This window comes from Battus philenor, unplaced genomic scaffold (genome assembly GCF_028537555.1).
Source record: "Battus philenor isolate CCGP_79_NKW_IND1 unplaced genomic scaffold, ilBatPhil1.0.hap1 SCAF_3, whole genome shotgun sequence".
In the NCBI taxonomy this organism is placed as follows: Eukaryota; Metazoa; Arthropoda; class Insecta; order Lepidoptera; family Papilionidae; genus Battus; species Battus philenor.
The window spans coordinates 2,007,281-2,033,177 of record NW_027181693.1 but is presented as its reverse complement, the minus strand read 5'-3'; the positions used below and the strand labels follow the sequence as shown (position 1 = coordinate 2,033,177).

At 36.6% G+C, this 25,897-nt stretch overlaps 2 protein-coding genes across 2 annotated transcripts; one reads left to right on the top strand and one right to left on the bottom strand.

Moving 5' to 3' along the window:
• Positions 1-689: 689 nt before the first annotated feature.
• On the top strand, positions 690-3,699 carry LOC137926553 (replication termination factor 2). The gene is made up of 4 exons (XM_068770193.1): positions 690-882; positions 953-1,132; positions 1,825-2,034; positions 3,121-3,699. The coding sequence occupies exons 1-4, from the start codon at positions 814-816 to the stop codon at positions 3,625-3,627; spliced, it is 966 nt and encodes a 321-aa protein (XP_068626294.1). The 5' UTR covers positions 690-813; the 3' UTR covers positions 3,628-3,699.
• Positions 3,672-25,455, bottom strand: pigeon (protein). The gene is made up of 14 exons (XM_068770196.1): positions 25,282-25,455; positions 24,778-25,200; positions 22,743-22,882; positions 21,309-21,440; positions 16,227-16,391; positions 15,171-15,351; positions 13,675-13,979; positions 12,452-12,625; positions 10,804-11,004; positions 9,448-9,600; positions 7,640-7,830; positions 6,696-6,910; positions 5,588-5,794; positions 3,672-4,345 (listed from the first exon to the last, which is right to left on the bottom strand). Exons 1-14 carry the CDS (start codon positions 25,340-25,342, stop codon positions 4,194-4,196), a joined length of 2,700 nt encoding a protein of 899 aa, XP_068626297.1. The 5' UTR covers positions 25,343-25,455; the 3' UTR covers positions 3,672-4,193.
• Between the last annotated feature and the right edge of the window lie 442 nt (positions 25,456-25,897).

The following is a 25,897-nucleotide window of genomic DNA, read 5'->3' as shown; positions in this document are numbered from 1 at the left end:
TGAAGAATTAATAAGAACTGATCTACTGCAAAAAAATTATTTTAAAGTAAATGATAACTATTCATTTTTCAATTAATATAATTTGAACGTCACAGTTATAGTGATCATTTCATGGTATAGTAAATTTTTTAACCGAGCTTAAAAGATAAACATGATATCGTTGTAATTACAGCAAGTACCTTTATATTTTCATCCGCTTGCGAACCCGCGAATCTCGACCGTTGCCAAAAAAATCATCTTCTTGACTAAAGACGGACTTTAAGCAACGGCTGAAGTGCAACAGGATGATAACTTATGCGTCGCGCAACTATGGAAACTTTCGACGATTTTATTCACACCAGTGTATAAATATCCTTGTAACTCTAATAAATAAAAGCATACGTTTGTAATGTTTTCTATGGAACAGCATGCGGTTTACTTCACCCAATATTCTTTTATTTTATTTAGGATAGAAAACTCTCTTTACATCTATGGTTTTCTACTCTTAAACCGTTATGTAATAAATATTTTCTTTTTAAAGCATCACTAAAGTCTTAAGTTATAACCATAGAAATCAACTTGTTTCCGTCTTTTTTTCTAGTGTAATATCGGTAATAATATTATTCAATGGCATTGTATTTACTTTTACTGATGGGACATTTTTAGATCTGGCAATAAAACTTTACAGTTTTCCTTTACATCACTATAGGCTGTGGTAATTTCACAAAACGTCACGAAAGAAGTATTTGTGTCCAAACATAAATAAGTAATACATTTCTAACCAATTTTCAATAGTCGTATTTATATTAATTAAAACTTTAATTTACCGCTAATATGGGTTGCGATGGTGGCACTATTCCACGTCGAGATGAACTCGTACGGATGAAAAAGAAACCTGAACAGGTAAGTAAAACTATTAGTTCGACAACCTTGCAGTTGTTTATAATTTCCTAACATTCCATTTTTATTGCAGAAAGATAAAGATGCAGAGCGTGCTTTCAAATGGCGTAATTGCGCGTTATCGCAGCAACCTCTCCAACAGCCTATAGTCGCCTGCGGTTTAGGTAGACTATACAGCAAGAGTTCCGTGTTGGAGTCTCTGTTAGACAAAGAATCTAAACCAGAGTCAATAAGTCATATTAAAAACATGAAGGTAAGAGCAATTCCTTTCTTTTTTGGCTAGTATGACAAATAGAATATGAAAGAGAATTTCGGTAATTATTTTGTTATTTTTTAACAAACATGTGTCTGGTTCCAGTGTGACCACAGAATAACAATTAACTTTTACATTTATATTTTTTTAAAGTACACCCCAATGGCTGTTAGCAGTATAGAAGAAAAAGTTAACCCTCATAAGCAAACATCTAAAACTAGTTCACATCAAATAGAGATGAGCTTGAATTATTTTACAGTATATATATGTATTATGTAGCTTACAGTAAGATATTTACTTTCTTGTAATTGCTTGAAATAAATATTGTTTCAAAATACTGTAAGCTACCTATTTCAAGGCATAAGCCTATCCCAAAGATTGCTACACTGACTAATCTTGTTCTGCTGGTATCCAGTCAATATGAAGTGTATTCAGTATTATGCTATTTCTTGGAATAAATCTCATTGTTCACAAATAAAACATGACCATCAACATACCGATACAAAATGAGCACCATGTGCTTGCTTTTGGAAACCAAGTGGCTGAGACAAGACATCATCATCATTTCAATTGCTGGACATTGACTTTCTGCATGTCTATTAATCTTAATTCATTTAATCAAACACAAATTGAATACAGAAAAACTTAATTTTGTTATACCTCCTTCATTATTTTTACTTTATTAATTTCAGGATATAAAAGATCTAAATCTGACAAAGAATCCTGCCTACACAAATGCAGATCACACAGATGGTGCTGTAGGAGATGGTAGTGCACCTTTCATCTGCCCCATCAGTGGTCTGGAGATGACTGGAAAATTTAGGTTCATATTCCTTTGGAGCTGTGGATGTGTCCTGGCTGAGCGGGCATTAAAAGAAGTTAAGCAAAATATATGTCATATGGTGAGATTTATACTATTTCTTTGGTGAATAAGCCACATTGGTGTATAACATACAAAAACCCTTTGCACTGAAGAGGTGAGTCTTACTCACCACTTTGTTCACTGCCGTAACTAGATTCACACCGTTCTTTATGCTTTGTTCTTTCAATGCAAGTTCCTACTCTGCATAATCCTATGTAGGTTAAAATGATATCCCATCAAACAAAGGTGTGACTTTTTTATTTAAATTACTATATAACCACAAACCTGATGCGGTTTTGGTCTATGTACTTAATAGCTGTGGCAAAGTTTGGTGGCGTAAAGATATTTTTTTGAGGTTTAGAAATGTCAAAAACATTTGCTTAAATGTAAAGCTGCATATCATTCCAATAAGGAAAAGGAAAGATTGCAAAATATGCTTGCGACAAAATCAACATGCCGGAAAACTTTAAACAAAATATTACTGTAATACCTGTACTAAAAGCCCAGGCAAATATCTCGACAATTGTTTCATATCATATGAAACCAAATTGCACAGACTAGTGTTGAAGAAATTTTGTTTCTAAAGATGTCAAGATACTAAAATATAAAAGTTTTGTGTGTGTAACTATTTTACTTTGGAGGTAAATTCATTAAAAGTTTTCTGAAACATTTCGAGTTGCTGGTTGGTCTGTGCAAAAACATCTTCAAGTGCAAAATGAGTTTCAAAGTAGTGGCTTTCATAAAATTGGTAACTTTTTTGTTGAAAACTAACACAATAAACTAATACAATATACTTTCAAGTAATGTATCTAAATTATTTTGTAATATATTAATGTTGTTCATTAAAAAAAACTTGTGTTATCTTATTATAGTGTGAAGGATTAAAAGCTTGACGATTAGTTGCTGCAAATGTAAAAGAGACCACTAAAGAACCCCTCTGAGTTTGTTTTGGACTCTTATAATTAAAAGATGGCTTTTAGGGAAGTTCAATTTAATTTTAATTTCTAACAGAGTAGGCTCCTTCGGTTTTCTTCTCATGACATACATAATATATATATACATATATATAACAAAATAATTAAAAATTATTTTCAATGTTATAATAAAATTTATATAATGTTTCTAGTGCCAAAAACCCTTCGTCGACAATGATGTGGTGGTTCTCAATGGAACAGAAGAAGATATAGAACTGTTAAAAGAAAAGATGGCCATCCGATTTGCAAATAGGAAAAGCAAAAAGGTTAAGACTGAGAAACTTGAAGTGTTAACAGTTAAACCTGAAACAATTACATCTGAGAGTGCCAAAGAAACTGCTTCTACTTCTAAAGATGTGAAAAATGAAGAGCCTGAAGCTGGCAGCAGTAAAGCTGTGAAGAAAGAAATGGACACAATTCCATTGTCCCTGCCTAAGTTTAATCCCAATAAGCAGCCAAGAGGTCATTTTGGTTCCTCGAAACGAGCACATCCAACTGGACTTGTGGAAGATCCATCATACAAAAAAACTAAAAAAGATTACAGTATAGCCAAAGACCCACAGAGTAGTGAAGTGTACAAATCTATTTTCACATCTCACAAGAATGACCAAAACCAACAAAGGGCACACTGGGTTACATACAATCCATTCTATAATTAATTGTATATATAGATAATGTTAGAAATAAAACTCATTAATATATTTGATTATTTTAATACTAATAAATAAATTGCACACAAAAGTTTTATTACTACAACTATGCACTATGCTATCTTTGTAATAATAAATAATAACAACTTTGACCATCCAAAAAAAGACATTTCATAATACCTTAAAACTAACTAAAATCAGCCAAGTAGACTACACAAATAATTAAGTTAAATTACACTCCATTTAAATAAATCATGTTTTCTTCTAAAATTGTCTATGGTCATATTTTGGCCTAGACAATACTTTGTGCCACTATCAACAAAGCCAGGCTAATGTTTTTTTTTAATCTTAAACATAAGAGATCAATGTATTAATACATAGGAATGAATGGTGAATCTATTTTAATCTAAAGAGTAAGTCATAAACATGGCGAACAACAATGCCGTGTCTTATCTAAAGACAATAATTAATAAATACTACTACTACCATAAATCTAAAGTACGAAATATTTGGCTAAATTATTGGACTAAATAAGGAATGTAATAATGAAAGTAGCTTTCAAACATACTACGATTTTAAGTAGCAGTTTCTTGCTGCACCAATGTGAGAGTGGCTTCTATGATAAGGTTGAAGTCCAGCTCGTTGAGGCTGGCCTTTGCGGTTAGCAGGTCCAAGAAGGTGTCGAGGGGAGAGAGTCGCTCCCCTGACGGCAGTGCGGCTATACCAGCTGTTGACGGAAATAGTATTGAGTTGGCTCTGTCAGCTGTGAAGCATTTTGATCAATAAAAAAAAGTAAAACATTAAAAATAATTTATACATTTAAATAAAAAAACATTCTTTATTCGAATAGGCTGTTACAATCACTTTAGAATCGCCAAACAAACTTAAATGTCAGCATTGTCAATCCTACAGGAAGCTACCATTGGCTTGGAAAGCAGTTCTGCTACGAAGAGCCGGCGAGTAACTCAACATTTGCTCTTTAAAAGTATAGTTTACACCAAGTGCAAATGACTTATTTAACTTTTGAAGACATAAACTAAGAGTACACGGCTTATTTTTATTCCTTGTATTAACACCATGTCTGTCAATGTTTTTTTTAATATTTTTGGATGTTTTGCGTACAAACAAAACATTATTATAGATATATTCCGACGCAAAGAATACTAGCTTAAATAATACAGTAACCTTAGTTAAACTATAGATATTGTAGTCCCGAAATATAATTTAGTTTAACATAAACAAATATCAGTGACATCGTAAAGAATTTATATATGGAATCGTAAGACGCGAGTTATATTCGGATGATTTTTTTTTGGTTTTTGTTTGATTGTGTTTTTGTTTGGCTCTAACGACTGTTTAACTTGGGCGAAATGCCTTTTCATATTCAACTTTGGGTGGACGGTTTATGACCAACATGGACTAAACCCTCGATGTTCCAATGTAATTACTATAGCATGGGTCCTTGATACCGCTTACTCATGTTGTCTCTCACGAGAAACGGCCGCCTTCGCAACTCCATCACAAGGAGAAATTTTTTTTTCTTTAAGACATGCCAGAGCTTGGCATATATAGCTTCTCTGCCTTTCCATCTAATGCGAGCAACGGACTCTTGCGATATCTTCACTCAGACGACAAGGCAAAAAAGAGAGTGAGTACTCTTATGTACTAGCCATTCTCAGCTTCCTAAAGATCTGGTCTTCGGCTTCGACACTAAAGAAAATTTGAACCCAGCGCCACTATATTTGTGGGGCGACCATGGCAAGCTTTACCTTGGGTAACTAGACCACTGCCAACGAAGCAAACCAGTTCAAAGGGATCTATGAAAAGTCTAAATGTTGTCAGCGCTGTCTCTAAGTCTTTAAAGCTGTGGATGTCAATGAGAAAACGAAAATTGTCAATGACAAGAATGTAATTACCATGTACCCTTCATCGACTTGTTCAACAAGGGGGATAATAGCATAGCACTAACCAGTGTCTCTCAGTGAAGAGTGTCGTGCCCGCTCATGCGTGCCGCTGTGTCCTCCGCTGAGTAGGGCGGCGGCGTGGTCGCGTGCACGTAGTTGCAGTGCTGCCGGGTGCCTCCAGGCGGCCAGCGCACGGCGTCCCCTCGCCTCCCCAGCGAGCTGCACCAGCCGCAACTTGTTTGCTACAGTCCGCTTGTCTTCTTCGTCCTTCACTGTGATTTTAACACTACTTATATAGATCATGATGTACGCAATAACAAAGTGTCCTGTATACGGAGGAATAATCACCAGCAGATAGCAATATCACTCATGAGAGACAGTGAGAACCGTCACATCTTTCTGAAGTTTTGCAATAAAAAGTGGAAAATGTAATAGAACGGGACAAAGCAGAGGTCGAATAAAAATACAGACGAAAACAACTATTATAAGTATAATAAACAAATATTTTAATTGTACATAAGGTTGTATTGTATAAAAAAAGTTTTTAAACAATGAAATATTGAATAAAGAAAATTGTAAAAAACGTAAATTAAAATGTTAAATTGCCGCGAGCGAAAATAATAGTGTCAAAAACGAAAGAAGAAATTATGAAGGAGGAGAGAGAAAAAGAGAGCGGGAGGGGTGAAAATAATAAAAAAAGTAAATGAAAAAATTATTGAAAAATATGTCCCTGTCCCAAAAATAAGATACGGGAACGAGAAGTACCCAATAACGGGAACCATGAAAATACTATTTATAAATAATTTTTAAACATAAATTCGACGAAGATATTTAACATATTATTTCCATATTAATATACCTTATGGGCAGTGTCCTCCACCACCAAAATACCACACTGCGATGGCCAGTTCGCCTTCCAAGCGTGGCAATTACGGTAAATCCCCCTGTAAATATCTATGAGGGAGGTCTATGGTATGCAGTGTGCTTCTGTGAGTTAAAATAAGGTCGACGAATCTTAAAAAGAAGTATAGAATTTTTATACGAATAATTAGCGTAGTAATAACCGCTTACCGGATACTTGTATCTCAACATTTGAACATAAAGAAAAGATTTATTAATGAGATACATTATACATAGATATATAAGACACAGGTCACAAAGAGAATTTATTACCTGTAATGATGGCTTTAAGCACGTCGATCTGAAGTTCGAAGACGTTACGATGGACATGCTGCATGAAGGCGTGGAACGGCAGCGTGCGGTACCCAAGGTACGTGAAGAAAGAACTGAAGCCTGATGGCAGAGGGAAAGCCACAGACTCCGCTGCGAGGTAATACTGCTCCAGGATTTTGAAAAGTATCATCGCGTGCGTAGGGTCCATTTCATCTCTGTTAATAAATATTTCGTACCTTGTAATTATTTTTTGTAAAAAATTAGTTTATTACTGAAATACCAATATGTACTAATGAATAATGAAATGATAACATATATAAATGTTTAACGTGAAGTAATAGTTATTTATGGGTTTTCTATGGTATAAATAATTCAAATGAATAATAATTTTTGTTTATGAAATCAGCAAAAAACAAATAAGCGCATTGTCAAGTTGGAGTTGCAGTGGGTACGTAGAACAGATGATAATTGGGGCCTTGAGGTTTTTGAGTGGAGACACAGACCAGCAAGCACAGCTTGGGACATCCAGACATAAGTTGGATAAACATCCTTATTAAGGACGTTGGATGACACTGGACACAGCCGTCCTTTTGGAAATCTATGGGGACGCCCATGTCCAGCAGTAAAGGTCCTTTGGCTAAAATGATGATGATGATGACAATGTGTAAATAAAATCTCCATATACCAAACTTTAAAAACAAAACAATGACTACGCAAACCGTGATAAAACCAAGCAAAACAAAAACCTCCGTCAATCGTAAAACCAATAACACAACCTTTAAAAAAATAAAACCAGAGAACCTTTAAAAAATCGAACACAAAACAAAATAAGCGAGCGAACCCAACAGTAAGCTGTTTGGCCAAAATTAAATTAAGAACAAACACTGGCACGATACAAAAAAAAAGAGAAAACGCTATATAAGAGCGAGGGCCTCGTATCGTACACCAGTGCGAAGCCGCGCTGGTGGGAGAAGGGCACGCCGGCGGCGCGGGAAGCTGCGCGACACAGCGAGCGCGCCGCGTCCAGTTGAGCGGCCGCCCAGCGCGTGGCGAGCGCGTGCACACCGCCCTCGGCCCCCGCAGCCCCCGTCGCGCCGCCCTCGCGCATCACGTGCACGCTCACAGCGCGCAGGTTCTGTGCATGCGCATTGCCAACACATCACGACTACACCCTTAGTACATCGCCTTAAAGTCTTCATGATAAAATGTAATATATAAAAAATGATTAATCATTAAAACTGCAGCCAAGTTATAAACTATACAGCAGAATATAATCTGTTGCATCTTTTATGAACGCGCCAACTAGAATGACAACCGAATGACAGCTGTCAGTAGTGGTGATTTTTACATCCTCAATCCTTTTTTAAATTCATTCTTTCGATATTATCAAATGCTACGAATTAATTTAAAATAATAAGATAAACCAAAAATTGGCCTAATGTAATCTGCAAATTTACGAAGTTTACCACTTCGTATATTTGCGGATTACATTTTTTTTCTGCCATTTTCTCAAACGCCAATTAAGATATCGCATGTTTTATTCTCTCCATAAATATATGCTTATTATATTCATCACACTATTTATTGTCTATGGGCAACGATTTTTTATACAAATTTCTTGATCTACACTTTTTCTATAAATTATATTTAAATTTCTTTGACCCTTTACCTAAAAATAAATATATATAAAATAAAAGCCTGAAGGCTTTCAACAATAGTTTGGAAAGGAGGCAAGGAGAACAACGATGTAAAAATAAAGATAGGTTAAATTAAATAATAATACGAAATTAGACAAGACTAAAATAGACTATGATAATAATGTAAAGGAATTACAATAGAGCCAAGAACAGGTCAGATCAGGAAAAAAAAATGAGACAGAACAAGTAATTATTAAAAATTAAAACGAAAAATTATTAACCCTATATTACAGTAGTGGCGAAACTGCGGCTCTTTAAACGATTATTTTTGGCTCCGATTGATTGTCGAATTATTTCAATGTTTAAATTTATATAACTTAAGCAGCTCCTGGGAAATTCAAACAAATTACTGGGGTGAATAATAATTAATATTATTCCACCATAAAATTAGCGAAATTAAAACAACAATCATAATGAACTAACCGGCATAACAAGTATTATTAGGAGTTTTATATCCAACTTCAATGTACGTATTTTGTACTTTTGTGTAAGTAAATTCAATAAAAATTATTTTTGGAAAAAAAAATCATTTGCGTATTGAATAGCGGTAGGCAGAAAATTTTAAATTTCGAGAAATGGCTCGCACTATCAGAGAGCTTGGCCACCCCTGCTATATTATAAAAAGTCTCTGCCAGAGGTGAGAAGGCGTGAGAAAAAAAAAAGAAAACAAGACCAGTATATCCAACACATTTCTATTAGTATTTTCATTAAAAATCAAACGCAAAGTGTATCGACTATTTAGTGGTTCACCTAGTAAAAGCTAAAATAATAATTTTTAATAATAATCCATCGTAGTTTTAAGTTAAAGAATTCAATTAAAGCTTAACCTTATTCCAATTTGTATCAAATTAGGCTCTCTAGGTGATGACACTGTAAATAATCCTATATGGATAATTATTTGAATGAATCACTTTTACTTTTTTAATAATGTAAGATAAAGTAATACATTCTCAAGGTATATTTTTTATTAAATATGTTATAGAAACATTTACTGAATTAGGTTCTATGAGCTCTTTAATTTTTTTTGCTGTGATAGTTATAAGGTATTTGCTCACCGCTGCAACAACGTGTTCCTGTTTACTGGCAGTGCACACGTCCAGCTCGTAGAAAGGCAGCGCGTCCTGTGGCGCGAACGACGGTCGACGAGGGGGCATGGGAGCGTTTGCGGTAGGAGACAGTGGTGTACTGCAGCGAGACAGCGCTTCCGGCTACGGAACACGAATTTTAAACTAAAACCCCATTCTTTAAATTCAGTTTCTTGTACATAATTATATCAAACATATGTGTTTAGATGGACAGTTGATGATGAGACGAACCTTATAGAAGATTCAATGTCAACCAGAAAGCAATTTATAGAGTTATGCTACTAAGTTCAGCGATGCAGCTTGAAGAATAGCCTGTCTGAAATGGCAAGTAGCTAAATGGCGACAACGTTCCGGCAAAGGCTGTGAGGGCATGCCCCTCACTAGGTGTATCGACGATATATTCAAATCGGGGGAAATCGCTGGAAGCGGGCAGCAGAAGTCCGGTCATCGTGGCGATCTTAAGAAAAGGTCTTTTTGTGATTTCGGGTGGGAAATCTGGCCTCTGGTGGGAGGATAGGAATATATGGGATTCCTACCCACTAAACTCCTACTAGCTTCAGCTACTCTAACACGGGCAATTGCTCGACGTGGTATCGAACTATTTTGATAGCACCACGAAGGTTTCGAGGGTAGCGTGGACCACGCATGCCGCTACAGGCTGAATTGATGATGATTCCAGACTTAGTGTATACAAAGTCATCACCGACTTATAACACCAATATCTAGACTCTTTAAATTAGCAATTGGTAACTATCGAGACATATAAGAATATGGTAGATATGTGGTAGAACCATTTTGAACCTGACAGTAGCAGCATAATGTGATGAAATATGTAAATATGTGTTGAATATGAAACGTAACTTGTTTCATATAGGTGTAGAAACATTGTTAATTGGTGGATCTAGCTTCGGGTCTCTCTCCGCATCAGAAGAGACCTCTAGCTTGTACAACCATTGGAATGGTCGAATCTTCACACCAACTAATGTTTTAACTTTGGCACTTTTGTCCACTGCATGTGTAAACTTCTTCTTAATGGCCATTTAACGCTCTTATCTTCAGTTTCTATCTAAGCAATGTCCCCCACTTTTAAATTTTAATTTTTCTCCTCGTGACGAATGCCCTGCGTCTTTGTTATTCCTCTAAAGGCAACATATTTTTTTCTAATCAGTAAATTTATTACTGTATAGTCAATATATAAATATTTAATTTTACCTTATATCAATGTCTTGACTTTACAAAAATGTTCAGCAAAGTCAGAAAGAATAAATTTATTTCATAGTTTAAATACAAAGTAGTGGGAATACAGGAGTCAATAAACATGGTAACCTGGTAGCAATGTAAGGAGACACGAAGACGGTCCAGCACGTCGGGCGGTCGAAGGCGACGACGTGATGTGGCGGTAAGCGCTGACCACAGGCGAGTCCACGTGTCCTCAGCGAACTGGCTCACGCGCTGCCGTGGTGCCAGCACCACCGCCGCACTGTTCCACAGCTTCTCCTGGCTCACCAGAACCGAAGTCTCACCCGCCTAGATTACAAAAAATTATTTAAAATATGCAGAAAAACTTTCAGAAAAAAAGACACCCAGAAACACCAACTCATAAAATGAAGTATCATCATAATTTCAGCCGTGGGACATAGACCTCCCCCGTAGATATATATATAAAGTATCGATATTTTAATTTAATTTAATTTTGCTATATTCATTTATAAGGGGGATGTTCACAGTCCTTAATTTTATGTTACATTTAGTATTTGCTTAAAATATTTTGCAACTATAAATTGATATGTCAGTGTAATATGTGTGAGTTGAATTCAAACATTAAGCAATGAGATTTATTTCGCAAATAATTTTATACGATCAACCCATTAATTAACATGTCGGTTAGATTGGATAAAAATCCTTGTAAAATTACATCAATGTCGGCAATGCAGTTTTGCTGCGCGATCTAATTAGAAATGAGGATATCCGCAGAAGAATCGAAGACTTGCTCGTCTGAATTGGCAATGGTCGGAGTACATTACTCGTGCAACCGATGGCCGTTCGGGCCGAAATGTATTCGAGTGGCGGCCAAGAGCCGGTAAACGCGACGTGGGTAGGACCTCCAGTATGCACCGACAATAGATCGCGGGAAGTCCGATCATCGTGATGAACTTTGGAGGAAGCCCATGAAGGCCAGTGGCCATCTTTCGGCTGATATGATGATATTAAACCTGAAGTTCATGATTGAAAAACAAATTCGTATAATTTTACAAACTCGAATATTATCAAATGAACAATTTGAAAGCAAAGAAAACCAATCTTGATATTTATCTTTCACCATTATAAGCTATTTTTCTATATTACCGTTCTACTTAACACTTACTACTTATCTCTTGCTTGTGAACCTCTTATAGATAGCGTTTCACAAGTAGTCGAATTCCGATTCGCTAATTATTCAATACATATTTTCGTCGTCGTCGTTTCAGCCCTTGGGCGCCCATTGCAAAGCATTGGTCTCCTCAAAGATATCTATAAATGTGATATTCCATAATCGCCACGTTTGGCGGGTTGGCGATCGCAATGTGTTATCATATTACGCAGGGGACGGTGCTGCCCATCCATGGAAATTTATTTGTGTAGTAGCAATAATATTTACTTATTACACAAAGCATACATGCATGCTTTGTTTGCATATGATTATATCCCAAAAATCGAAACCCTGACTTACGATCGCAAGCCACAGTCCTCTACAGCTGGGCTACCACTGCTCGGTAATAAATAAACGTACACGAAATATTTGTGTATATGTACCCAAATTATTTTTTTTTAATCACATGACAAATCACTTTTGGATTTTTTTACTTTTTTTCCTCAAGAGTACGTTTCTTTTTAAATTAAAAATAAATTATATCTTTAACAAAAATCAGGCATTAAAATGTTAAGTATACATTTAAGTGAAAACTTAATCAGTGTTTAAGTGGTGGTAACAGACCTTGACATCGGTGAACTTGAGGTGCAGGGTGAAAGGCAGCATGGGCAGCAAAGTGAGCGCAGAGGCCGGCAGCGAGCGCCTGGTGGCAGCGTAGGTATACGCCACCAAGTACTCCTGCATTAAACGCTGAACTCCTAACCCGTCGCGCTGGTTCACGCACATCCACGACATCAGCTGCAACACAATCTAGCTCAAAACCATGTCCCCGAGACAACATCAAATCGATAAATCTCAGTTCCGAGGAGCCAAATAATATTTCACTTTCAGCTTCTATTATAGGAGCAAAATCACGTCGTCGTCAGCGGCGTATCGAAAAGGGGTATTCCACAGAAATATATTTCTTTCTTTATATCGGTATAAATACGGACGAAGCTGGAATGAACATACAACACACTTCTACTTCGGACTTCGTGTTGTTCTGTCATATCGGGGTCACCAATGTGGGATTCTTCTTAGGGCCGGTAGGTCTTGGGAATTATATTTCTGTGGAATTCCCCTTTTCGATGCGCCACTGAGGATGACGATAAGTTAACTTAATTGAACCATACAGAACGCAGACTAGGGAAGCTTTTGGTAGTATTGACAATCACCAAAACATCACCAAAAACAGTACCTTCTATCATCATCATTTCAGTCGCACGACGTCCACAGCTGGACGCAGGCCTCCCATAGATTAACCTATAGACCGAAATTATATAATGTACTCTATAATTAATTTAACATAGTTTGTTAGTGTTTCATTTTATCACGCGAAATTAAATGCCCTGCCCAAATCAACAACGCCACCTAGCGGTTTTTACGCAAACACGTTTACAAGTTCTTGTAGTTCATATTTTGCAATCGAAAGCAGACTGAATAGTGACTAAATAATGAAAAAGTATACAAATGGAATAAATAAGGAGGAATAAATACAATTGATAAAACTGTACTATGATATAAATAATTACTGTAGTATTTTAGGAGCGAAAAAAAGGAAGGAAAGTGGTGTGAATAAGGAGACAATTAAACCAGGAGAACGAATAAAAATTATTGTGAAGAATGGCCAGAATGAAAATAAAAATAAGAACAATAACAAAATTATTTACACAATAAGAAGACTGTCACTCACCAGATAGGGGCGAACGAGTATTTCTATTAAAAAAAACCGAATAGTGACGTCATCATTCTCAACATACAACGTAGTTTCATCACAGGGTAAAAGTATTAACAATATGGATACTAACTTCTTCAGCCAAATCCAAGTTCCCCTCGTGCTGTATCAGATAGTGAATAATCGCCAGCTTGTTTTCGACCACCGTGTTGCTTTTAAACGTCGCCACCAAATCCTTTTCAGGCACGTTCATTGTTACGACGTCCAGCGTGTTCAAATCCACCATGGTGTGGGCGCCCCAGCCCAGCAGTGGAGCGAGGCTTGGCCCACTTTCGGTCTCCTCCATCGGTATGACGATGTGAGCACATGGCTCGTGATGGAGGCTGATGTCTATCAAATGCGTGAAGAGCATCGGGATGTTCACCAGGAGGTGATTTTCTGTGAATTTTTATTATTACGTCTTATAAGCGATATGAGGACGAAATATTCAACAATCAGATCTATAAAGAGAAAGGAACTTTATATCTTTCACATTAAGCTTATTTTTTATATACGCATCGTGACTGTCTTGACAATATATTGCCTACAAGGATTATTTTTAAATAAATGTATGGTGCGCGGTCCAATTTTTCCAAATCTTCCGGAACATTCTATTAGGTATAATCAAAGTACCGCGAAGAAACAGTCATTGTCCAGAATTAGTTTCATAGTTAAATATAAATGAATATTACTTCTACTATAGTGAAATGTAAAAACAATATATTTTATTTCCTGTAAAAAAAACCTTCACTAACAGCATTTATTACTTACTTTTGTATAACTATATCTATCGGAAATTAAACACACAATTAAAAGATACCGACGCAGTGCGGTTTTCTTTCCAATTGAACCTCTCCCCCCCCCTCAAATTCTTGCTCACCACTTCTTACTTTCCTCACCTGAAAATGGTCACGATGACCAGTGTTACGCTTACCATTCTCGCAACCCTATCCGTATCGACGGTCCACCCATCCTAGGGAGGGACTTACCCACGCCGCATCTACTGGCATGTGGTCGCCACTCTACCATTAACATACTACCTCTCTACCATAAACCTTTCGGCCCCAATCGGTCGCAAGAATGTGCTCCACCAACTGCCACTTCAAATGAGCAATTCTTAAAGCTTCGTCAGTGACCTTGGTTATTCAGATCTCCTCATTTCCACTACTAATACAACTACCGGAAGCCAAACAGTCTAAACATGTGTGTGATTGATACCGTTCCATATTACGGACATACTGGCCATCTATAGCTATGGAAACTTTTTGGAGTGAATTTATTTTGCTCTTTCAAATTAAAATTTGAATTTGGACGTTGAAAGAATGAGTGTCGCTGTCATTCTTGTTAGATCAATCTTCATTGTAAATTGTATTTATAATACATATACTTTTACTTTCCTCACCAAGGAAGAAATACGGATGTTTTTTTATTTGTTTAAGGCTCCTGTTATTGAGGACCCATTTTTTATTTTCGTCCTTTTATCGTTCACATTATACACACATCTTTCTTTTATTTGTCACATTCTATTCCATTTAATACGGATGGTTTCAAAGTGCTTTACGCAAAATGCGCAAACATACTAAACACTACCTTCGTAAAGAGTATAGGATGGTCGCAGTGACTTGGCAAGACTCCACGGAAGATCAGGAACCACGCTATGCACCACACATCCATGGTGCAGCAAAGTAACGGAGTAGGCGAAGTTCACGCCTGACTCTTTCAGCTCCACGCTGTCCTCCAGCACCAACGAGGTCGTGGAATCATCTAATGGCTGAAAATATAACCATCTTTACTATGATCGATAACGTAACTATCAACTTCATAACAGTTGATGGAAAACGAGATTGGAAATGTGATGATGTAGAAAAATGTAATAGAATCTTGTAGGGTACGGTATTCTAAAAAAAAAAAACTTTAAATATTATCAATAATTTTATAAGTGGGAATGAATTGCTCTTCTACTGTATTAATGATAACTAAGTAACCACAAAAAAAAACTCATCTAAGTTTGTGGGCGCGTCTCAAATGAGAGCGTGTTTGGAATCCTATTACCTTGAAGTTTCTTACAAATTAGGCTCTCCTGGAATTCTTCTCACTGCGTACACAAGTGGTAAATGAACCATAATATTTTGAATAAATACCAGTACATATAAATGTTTTTATTAAGAGGCATAGAAAACAGGTTGAAAAGCACTAATTTAGATCAAAAATATCATATACATTTGATTTGGTACTTCGGGCAGGAGCGTCAATTATTGCCTGGGCTCGGTTTCGAAGAGTCTATCGTAGTGCCCTCACAGCCAGTATACGTAGTACATTTACGGCGTGCCAAATCAAATGCCGGGTATTGTAGAAACGGTCGAACAATTCTTTGATGCTCAAAATTTAAATTTCACTATTATTTTGTTTTTCTTTTCTAATGGCCGCCGTTTCTGGGGCCTTAAATTTTTCACGTGTCTTTTTTTTCAGTCTCTTCTTCCAGTCTTCGCGTAATCGTTCATTCACTCATCTAACATTGTCATTCATTCTTAATTTATTTGCATCGCCTTTCATCTTCTCGTCTATTATCACAGTCTAGGTATATATGTACCAATGTATCACAGTCTATTTGTAAGGACTATATTTAAATATGATACCAGTTCTTACTTTATACAGATAGTGATGACAGATGCACAACAAGCCTCGGGAGTCGCAGACGATGTGGAGGTCAAGACCGCAGTCGTGCACTCGGAGGGGCACCGGGTCATCCTCGTAGGAGCCGCAAGCAGCACCCGCTCCCGCTGCTTGGGGCAGGCTCAGCGGTATGTTCAGCTAACAAAAATGATATATAAACACATATAACCAACATACACATTTACTATTCTCTTTAACAAGTGTTAGTCTTGTATGCAAGAAAAGGACCAATATTTAGCCACTTCCGCACATGCAGTGGTAGTCGTGCAACAAAGTGCACCGCCCGCCAGCCCGTTTATAAATGCGTATGCGGCAAAGCAATTAATCAAAGAAATTAGCCAATTGTCTCTTTCCAAAAGTCGATGTGCAATGTTTATGGCCGACTACTGTACTAAAGTTTTACAGTGTACAAAATACAATAATTATTGAGTAAACATTGTTTATTATTAAATCACACATTTGTTTATTGGATTTCTACAGGTCAATAACTTCCAGCATTGCAAAGTCTGTCCAAATCAACAAGTATGGAATAAAAACTTTTTTCTGTAATATTTTAAAATTGTCATAAATTTACAGATTTTTTTATGCGTTGGTACCGGACAATGCTTTGAGTAACATAACTCTTACAGACATTATAACAATAATCAAAATGTTCATGTGTATTGAATAATTTTGTTGTCAAACCAATATTTTCGTTAGGTAAGAAGAGAAGTTTGTCGTTGAAGGTAAACACTTAAACATTGCAAAGCCTTTTTAAACCGGGTCGTCAGCCCCGAGAACCCGAATAGTAAATCAACGAAGTTCGAAAATTCGACGAAGTAACGTCTCATACGTATGTGTATATTATAGCAGTAGACTAAACGCAATGTATAACAAATAATTGAAGTTTTGAATCCCGAAAGTACAGACGATATAAAAAGGGTTGAAATATCGGCACAGTTTTTCATACGAAACATTGCGTGTTTGTAAGTACAGACTGTCAGTAATGTGTCAAGTAATTTAGGCAATAATTTAACATATCCAATAAACGCGGTAGAATGTTTATTCCGTCTGGTTATATACATATATGGGTAGATCTTACAATAATAAAAATTCTGAAATTACATACACCTAACCCTTTTTACATGGTGTAAAGAGTGCAAAAAAGGGGACATATTTTAATTTTTAATTTAAAAAAATGACCTGTGGTAGAATAAATTTTGCGAAATTACCTTCTAAAGGAGTAATAATGAAATCCATATTACATAGGTATTTGCAAAACGAAAAACATTTCATTTTTATTACAAAAAAAAATATTGTTCAGTGAAATTTAAATACACTTGCCCACGGTGACATTATATAGAAATGCTGTCGCGTGTTTACTAAACGCTACTAACACATTGTAGTCGCATTTGCAACATTGCAGTATCATGTTTGCAACATTGCAGTATTGCGTTTGCATCTCGACAGTAACGCGTTTGCATCCCGACAGTATCGCGTTTGCATCACAACTATAACGCGTTTGCATTGCGACAGTATCGCGTTTGCATCCCGACAGTAATGCGTTTGCATCCCGACAGTATCGCGTTTGCTTCCCGGCAGTAACGCGTTTGCATTGCGACAGTATCGCGTTAGTATCCCGACAGTAACGCGTTTGCATCCCGACGGTATCGCGTTTACATCACGACTATAACACGTTTGCATTGCGACAGTATCGCGTTTGCTTCCCGACAGTAACGCGTTTGCATCCCGACAGTATCGCGTTTGCATCACAACTATAACGCGTTTGCATTGCGACAGTATCGCGTTTGCATCCCGACAGTAATGCGTTTGCATCCCGACAGTATCGCGTTTGCTTCCCGGCAGTAACGCGTTTGCATTGCGACAGTATCGCGTTAGTATCCCGACAGTAACGCGTTTGCATCCCGACGGTATCGCGTTTACATCACGACTATAACACGTTTGCATTGCGACAGTATCGCGTTTGCTTCCCGACAGTAACGCGTTTGCATTGCGACAATATCGCGTTTGCATCACAACTATAACGCGTTTGCATTGCGACAGTATCGCGTTTGCATCCCGACAGTAATGCGTTTGCATCCCGACAGTATCGCGTTTGCTTCCCGGCAGTAACGCGTTTGCATTGCGACAGTATCGCGTTTGCATCACAACTATAACGCGTTTGCATTGCGACAGTATCGCGTTTGCATCCCGACAGTAATGCGTTTGCATCCCGACAGTATCGCGTTTGCTTCCCGGCAGTAACGCGTTTGCATTGCGACAGTATCGCGTTAGTATCCCGACAGTAACGCGTTTGCATCCCGACGGTATCGCGTTTACATCACGACTATAACACGTTTGCATTGCGACAGTATCGCGTTTGCTTCCCGACAGTAACGCGTTTGCATCCCGACAGTATCGCGTTTGCATCACAACTATAACGCGTTTGCATTGCGACAGTATCGCGTTTGCATCCCGACAGTAATGCGTTTGCATCCCGACAGTATCGCGTTTGCTTCCCGGCAGTAACGCGTTTGCATTGCGACAGTATCGCGTTAGTATCCCGACAGTAACGCGTTTGCATCCCGACGGTATCGCGTTTACATCACGACTATAACACGTTTGCATTGCGACAGTATCGCGTTTGCATCCCGACAGTAATGCGTTTGCATCCCGACAGTATCGCGTTTGCTTCCCGGCAGTAACGCGTTTGCATTGCGACAGTATTGCGTTTGCATCTCGACAGTAACGCGTTTGCATCCCGACGGTATCGCGTTTACATCACGACTATAACACGTTTGCATTGCGACAGTATCGCGTTTGCATCCCGACAGTAATGCGTTTGCATCCCGACAGTATCGCGTTTGCTTCCCGGCAGTAACGCGTTTGCATTGCGACAGTATCGCGTTAGTATCCCGACAGTAACGCGTTTGCATCCCGACGGTATCGCGTTTACATCACGACTATAACACGTTTGCATTGCGACAGTATCGCGTTTGCATCCCGACAGTAATGCGTTTGCATCCCGACAGTATCGCGTTTGCTTCCCGGCAGTAACGCGTTTGCATTGCGACAGTATCGCGTTAGTATCCCGACAGTAACGCGTTTGCATCCCGACAGTATCGCGTTTACATCACAACTATAACACGTTTGCATTGCGACAGTATCGCGTTTGCATCCCGACAGTAATGCGTTTGCATCCCGACAGTATCGCGTTTGCTTCCCGGCAGTAACGCGTTTGCATTGCGACAGTATCGCGTTAGTATCCCGACAGTAACGCGTTTGCATCCCGACGGTATCGCGTTTACATCACGACTATAACACGTTTGCATTGCGACAGTATCGCGTTAGTATCCCGACAGTAACGCGTTTGCATCCCGACGGTATCGCGTTTACATCACGACTATAACACGTTTGCATTGCGACAGTATCGCGTTTGCTTCCCGACAGTAACGCGTTTGCATTGCGACAATATCGCGTTTGCATTGCGAAAGAATCGCTAAAGTAGGGGCGAGGGGCCTAAGTACAAAACTTATAATAACACAAATAAAAGTCTATTTTTACATCGCTATTGATATTGGACTATACTAATACGAGGAGTTATGGTATTTCAACAATTATATGTTGTTTTTATATAGATAAGTTTCAATACGCACTGACAAAATAAAAACTTAAAAAAATTAAGGATTCGTACTAAAACAAAAAAACTCGTATAAAAGAGTATTTATTCTAATTAATGAACCACTTTTTTTAAAAAATTGTGTAAAAAAGGTGGGTGTACATAACAAAAAAATCAATATTATGTTAGTCTCTCGTGTGATTTATATACGACAGTGGTTAGCGATAGGTCATGTGAAACATCTGCACAAATAATTTAAAACGTAACAATGATTAAACAATATGGTTTAAAATTAAAATATATGTCGGAGAAATAGACTCAGTGGTGTTTTGTGATGTGTTTGTCGACACCAATAAGATCATTTTAACGATTTCAACAAACTTTTAATACAACACAGTTTACAATCTTTTTATAAATCCGAACGCTCCGGTGATTTAAATTACAAGTATCTTATCTTTGTAACGTCGGTGGGGGCAAAGTGGTAGAGGACTGAGACTTACGATCATAGGTCGCTGGTTCGATCCTGGAGATACAATCCTTATATAATTTACATACTATGCATTAATTATATAGGATTGCGACTGCTATAATATGTTTCCAGAGTATGAGCTACAGCGACCTCTGTGTACTACAATACCACACTGCGATCGCGAACTCGTCTGCCAAACGTAGCGATTATGGTACAACCCCCATAAGATATCTTTGGGAGAGGCATATGCCTCACAGTGTACGGGGTGAAACGACGACAACGAACAAAACTTACAAATATTCGTCTAACTTCAAAAAATATTTTTAACACAATAATCAATTTTCAATACGTAACTTTAGAACGTGATCACGCCTATACATAAGGTGTATCTTTTATGCCGGACAAGTAGATTATCTGTAAAATTTATCTATAATCGTAATTTTTACCTTTTCCTGGTGCTCACAATAGTAATTTTCTAGCTCAATTATAGCGTTACCGAAATAGCTGTACCGCCCTTTAAATTTTCACGAAGCAAAACGTATTGGAGTATCCGTCTCCCCGTTTCGTCAGTCCATTGTAAACGCTGACCAATAACCAATCACTCTGTATATTCAAGGAATATCTAATAATATAAGTAATAATATAGTAATATATATTTATGTCGTATTGTTGAATACCACTTCCAGCGATAGAGGCCTGAGATTTGCGGTCATAGATCGCGGGGCCAATTCCCGGGATGCAATCTTATATAATTCACACTTTATTCATATTATCACACTGCGATCGCAAACCCGCCTGCCAAACGTGGCGGGTATATCCCTCCATAGATATCTTAGGGGGGGGGGGGGGTCTGTCAGTCTATGCTGTATGCGACCTATAAAAGCAAACCCTGCATGATTACGGCCAAATTTGTCCAACAAAACGTGAATGGAGCTGAATAAAGGTACTCTGGTCTTAACCCCTTCGAAATGTGGCCTAATAAACATACCACAGTTTCGTGAGGCAAATCCGCGTGAAACTGCAAAGCGGAAAGCGTTGGCGTCGGCTCACTAGGAGACTTCACTTCCTCTCCTTCTGCGAAACTCTGCGCCGGTTGACGGTAGTGAATGTAGAATAACACCTGAAATGAAGTACCTGTCAGTTTTTGTCTGTTACTTTCATATCGGATTTTCTCTTTTATCTCTAGACCTAGCATGCGTCTTAGGCACCAGAGAGTTCCTAGACCCATGGAAGATTATATTTACTTGAATTATCTGTATGATATGTAAATGTGGAATTCTTCCTAGGGCTGGTAGAACTTGAGGTAGTAACAACACGAAGTCCAAAAAAGAAGTGTGTATGTTCATTCTGTTGTCTATTGTCTCGTGTGAAGTTTGTGCTGTTAGCCTTGCGGCTTTTACAGCTTCATCGGAAATGAGTTCATGGAACGAAGGGGTCCGTGATGTTCTTTCGAGCTTTGCCCGTATTTATATCGACGTAAATTAACTATCTTATTTCTGTGGAATTCCCCTTTTCGATGCGTTGCTGATGACATAATGTTGATCCCATAATGCCGATGTATCGTCTCCTTAATAGGAGATAATAATGACATGCAAGCGTTTCTCGAGTTCTGCAGGAGGGTAGTGAAGGATATCACAAAAATAAATAAAACTAATACAAGTCGGTTAAACCACCAAGTAATCAGGAGGTAGAATTAGAATTAAACGTGAAGAAAATAAAACAAAAAAAATGGTATTCTGTGATAAATAGTAATAATTAGCACATTACAAGTAGGATAAAAATGTAGCATAATTCTGTGATATTTGAGGAACGAGGCAAAGAAAGTGAGGCGATGAATGAACCAAAATTATTATGGAAAAGAATAAAAGAACATTGTAGAATGAAAGAAGAGGAATAATAGATCTTAAGATGAATGACAGAAGAACAAAAAAAAAAAAACATGGGAAAAAAATTAATAAAAGAGGAATGAAAACCCTGGTCCACAACAATATAGAGTACAAGAGGTCCCCATTAGCGAAGGCCATAAACAAAAAAATATCTTATATATATATATCTTATATAATATATATCTGTGGAATTCCCTTTTTTGATGCGCCGCTGAGTATGACGTAATGTTTCCCCAACATAAGCACGCAAATTACAAGTTTCTGTTAATTTAACAATTTTTTATTAATGTGTACATTATAATAATAATCATGTAAATGAGTCAACCGCGCTCCAAACATTTCAATCAACTTAAAACTGTTGACTGCTATATATGCTATTTATAATAAGGTTCATACCCTTTTAATTTTGGATTTAACATTTATGTAACTAAATATGCATGTTATGAATAATAATATAAATACTTCATTAACTATCACTAAGTAAACATGAAATTTGGAGATATAAAATAAGTATAGATCTTTATGTTGCTATATACCTGATTGGCACAATTCCACTGCGCCCAAGAGAACACCTTCACCACAGTTTCTGGCTCAGGATATATGCCGTCGAAACCCCATTTGTCAGTTCCATCATCACACTCATTAAGGAACATTGGACTCCTGTAAATCTTGATGCCTGTCAATTAAAAATATTAATTAGGTAATAAATAAGGAATTGATATTTTTTATGAATGTTTTTAGAGAAGGTTCGATATGGACAAAAACTAATATGGTTGAATAGATTTAAAAATGGAATAATCAATAAGGCATATATTTTTTTTAAACTTTCAAGTTACTATAGAAGCTTTTTTCAAGTAGGAAACCCCATGGTCTTTTTTGTGACAGTATCCGAGGGGTAAAGCCTATGAAAGGAACCCCATGACCATCTCAGAGCTTAAAAAAATCGTTCGCGAGGTTAGTACTATCCCATGATAACTTATATAGTAGCAAGAAATATCAAGGCCAGATTCCAAGAGTGTGCCCGACATGATAGCCAGTATTTACACAACATAATTTTTTAAAAATAAAATCCGCACAATTCTTCTTTTTACTTGTTATTGAATTTTATGTTAAATTACAGTAGTTTTTTTTTATTTAATTTGAAATCCGAATTTTGTCACCGGACACTTTAAAAGAATACCTAACATTTTCGAAGGAAGTATTGTTTTTGTACTTATAAAATTTTTCATAAGTGAATAGGAATGCACAAGATGAAAATAGAGAAAAAATTATGAGAAAATATTATCAAGCTTATTCGCTTAACAAACTACATAATTTTTAAAAATACTGTTTTAAAAATCTAGGATTTTAAAAGTAATTTGTGGTATCCATCCGTAATTAAAAATAGAGCCTATAGCACAAAATAGTGGAATTCTTAGTCAAGATCAGTATTTTTCAAACTCTTATTTGCCTTGCCCTTCCTTAACCTTTCTAAAATTCTTACAACCCCCTATGTATACATAGGGGGTTGTAAGAAGTTACATACATATATTTTTTATATTAACAATCAAATTGCCTTATTTTCGGGGGTGTGGACCCCACGTTGGGAACACTGATAATAATATGAAATGGTTTCAAATAGCACTGATAATTAATAAAGTAATTCAAAGCATTTTTTTTAATTTGTGATGAGTAACTGGCTTAATGGTAATGGAATGTTGCACTTATGTAAATATATATTATGCTTGTTGTAAACTCTTTAGTAAGTGAAAACAATTGTAGGCTAATCATTACAAACACGATAAATAAATAAACATTAATTTTTCCTGCAAAAGATTATTTAAAGCCCATTAAGATCATGATGCCAACATGCAATAATCCATATGGATTTAAAAGAAATATTTAGATATATAACATGTAACTAGCACATGCGTTCTAACAAGCATTACCAATTACTGAAATATAATACTTTTTATACTTTATTCAAATGTGTTACATCTATATATTTTAGTATTCCTGTGTATTCCTTTATACTGGTTGATTGGATATAGGTGTAAAGGATAATGTGGTGAATGTACAGCTTGTTTGCTGTTAATTTATGTATGAAGCACCCAAATCGAAAAATCAATGATTACAAAAATTATAAACAATGTAATGATATGAAAAAGCATTTTCAAAATTTGGATTATTACATATTAAAATTAATTATTGTTTATCTGTTCCTGCAGATTTTGTACTACCAGAAGCTATTAGCCTGTCACAATCCAATAGATTTTTCTATTGGATACATTAAAAATTATCATTTTACATGAGATGATTTGAAAGAGTTGTAACGGCTTTAAAGCTTTTTGATGACAAATGACTTACACAATCATCTCTTTAAAGCTTTTGAATATATAACCAATCACTCTGTATATGTATAAAATGTATTTGAAATTCTAGTGAAAGAGATAAAAGGATTTTTTGAATTAAGCATTTGCACATGGTTTAGCAAACTGTATCCATCATTATTATCAGACAAGTAATAAATTAAATTACAGCAAATTTCGATTCATAACTTAAATAAAAAGAAATTGTAAGGAAAAAACTTACATTCAAGATGTTTAAACAATAGAAATCTATCATTTCGGATGCCAGGGCTATATTTGTTACTCTTTCCATATATATATTGCACCATGATCTGTTTGGTTGAACTCTCTTCCACTTCCTCGGGTTCGCTTATTTTATCGGGAAGCAAAGATATTAAATACGGACAATATAGAGCTTCTTTCACCTCGCCGTCATCTTTAGGAAGTATTTTAACAACGTAAATTAATAGGCTATGCGTCGAATTTACAGAAGCCTGTATTATATTCAGTTTCTCCTCAAAAGTATGCAATACAGTGAGAGATTTAGTATTGTTATTATAAACGCCAATGTTCATGACTTCCTCGTCAGTTTTCTTCGACACCCAACTAAAAAGCTGAGACCCGTCTTGCTCTTGACCTATTAAACGCCATTCACGGGCCGTTACTTCTGTAAATAAGATTATTTTCGTTATTATAACTATCGCCCTTTGATAATGTAATACAATGTAATTTTATTAATACGCCTCACCTTCTTCGGTTTGAGATTGTAGTACACCGCATAGTTTTACAGCTAGATTTTGTTGTGTCATTTTATTGAACTGATTTGCACCTGTTCATTACAATAATACACAAATATTATTCGATCTATATGTTATCAATGCAGATAGCGTGTCTCTTATTGACTTTGTTGCAGGTTTCCTATCAGCTGGCGCCCAGCTGTACAGTAATGTGAAGGTAGTTGAATACAGTGCTACCAACTTAAAGAAGAACACAAAGTTGCCAAGCCATCAAACTATGGCGCTGATCCTTGTGACGGACCAATCAGAGAAGATGCAATAGCTTTCTCTTCATATTCCGTGGTACGTACTAATATCTAATTATTATATAACTTAGTTATTTCCCTGCTTATACGTAAGTATAAAATAGGGCGCAGGAACATGGAAAATAGAATAGTTAATAAAGAAATTCATTCGTTCGTAATATTTTTACTTTTTAAGAATTACTCTGTAAAGACGTTTTAATTTTGATCAACAATATCAAATTTTTACATAAGATGTAATCACTGTAATATTAAAAAATTCAATAGTTTTTTAAATATTAGAAATTGACATGATAAGTTTACGGTTTCTTTATTTTTGGATTCC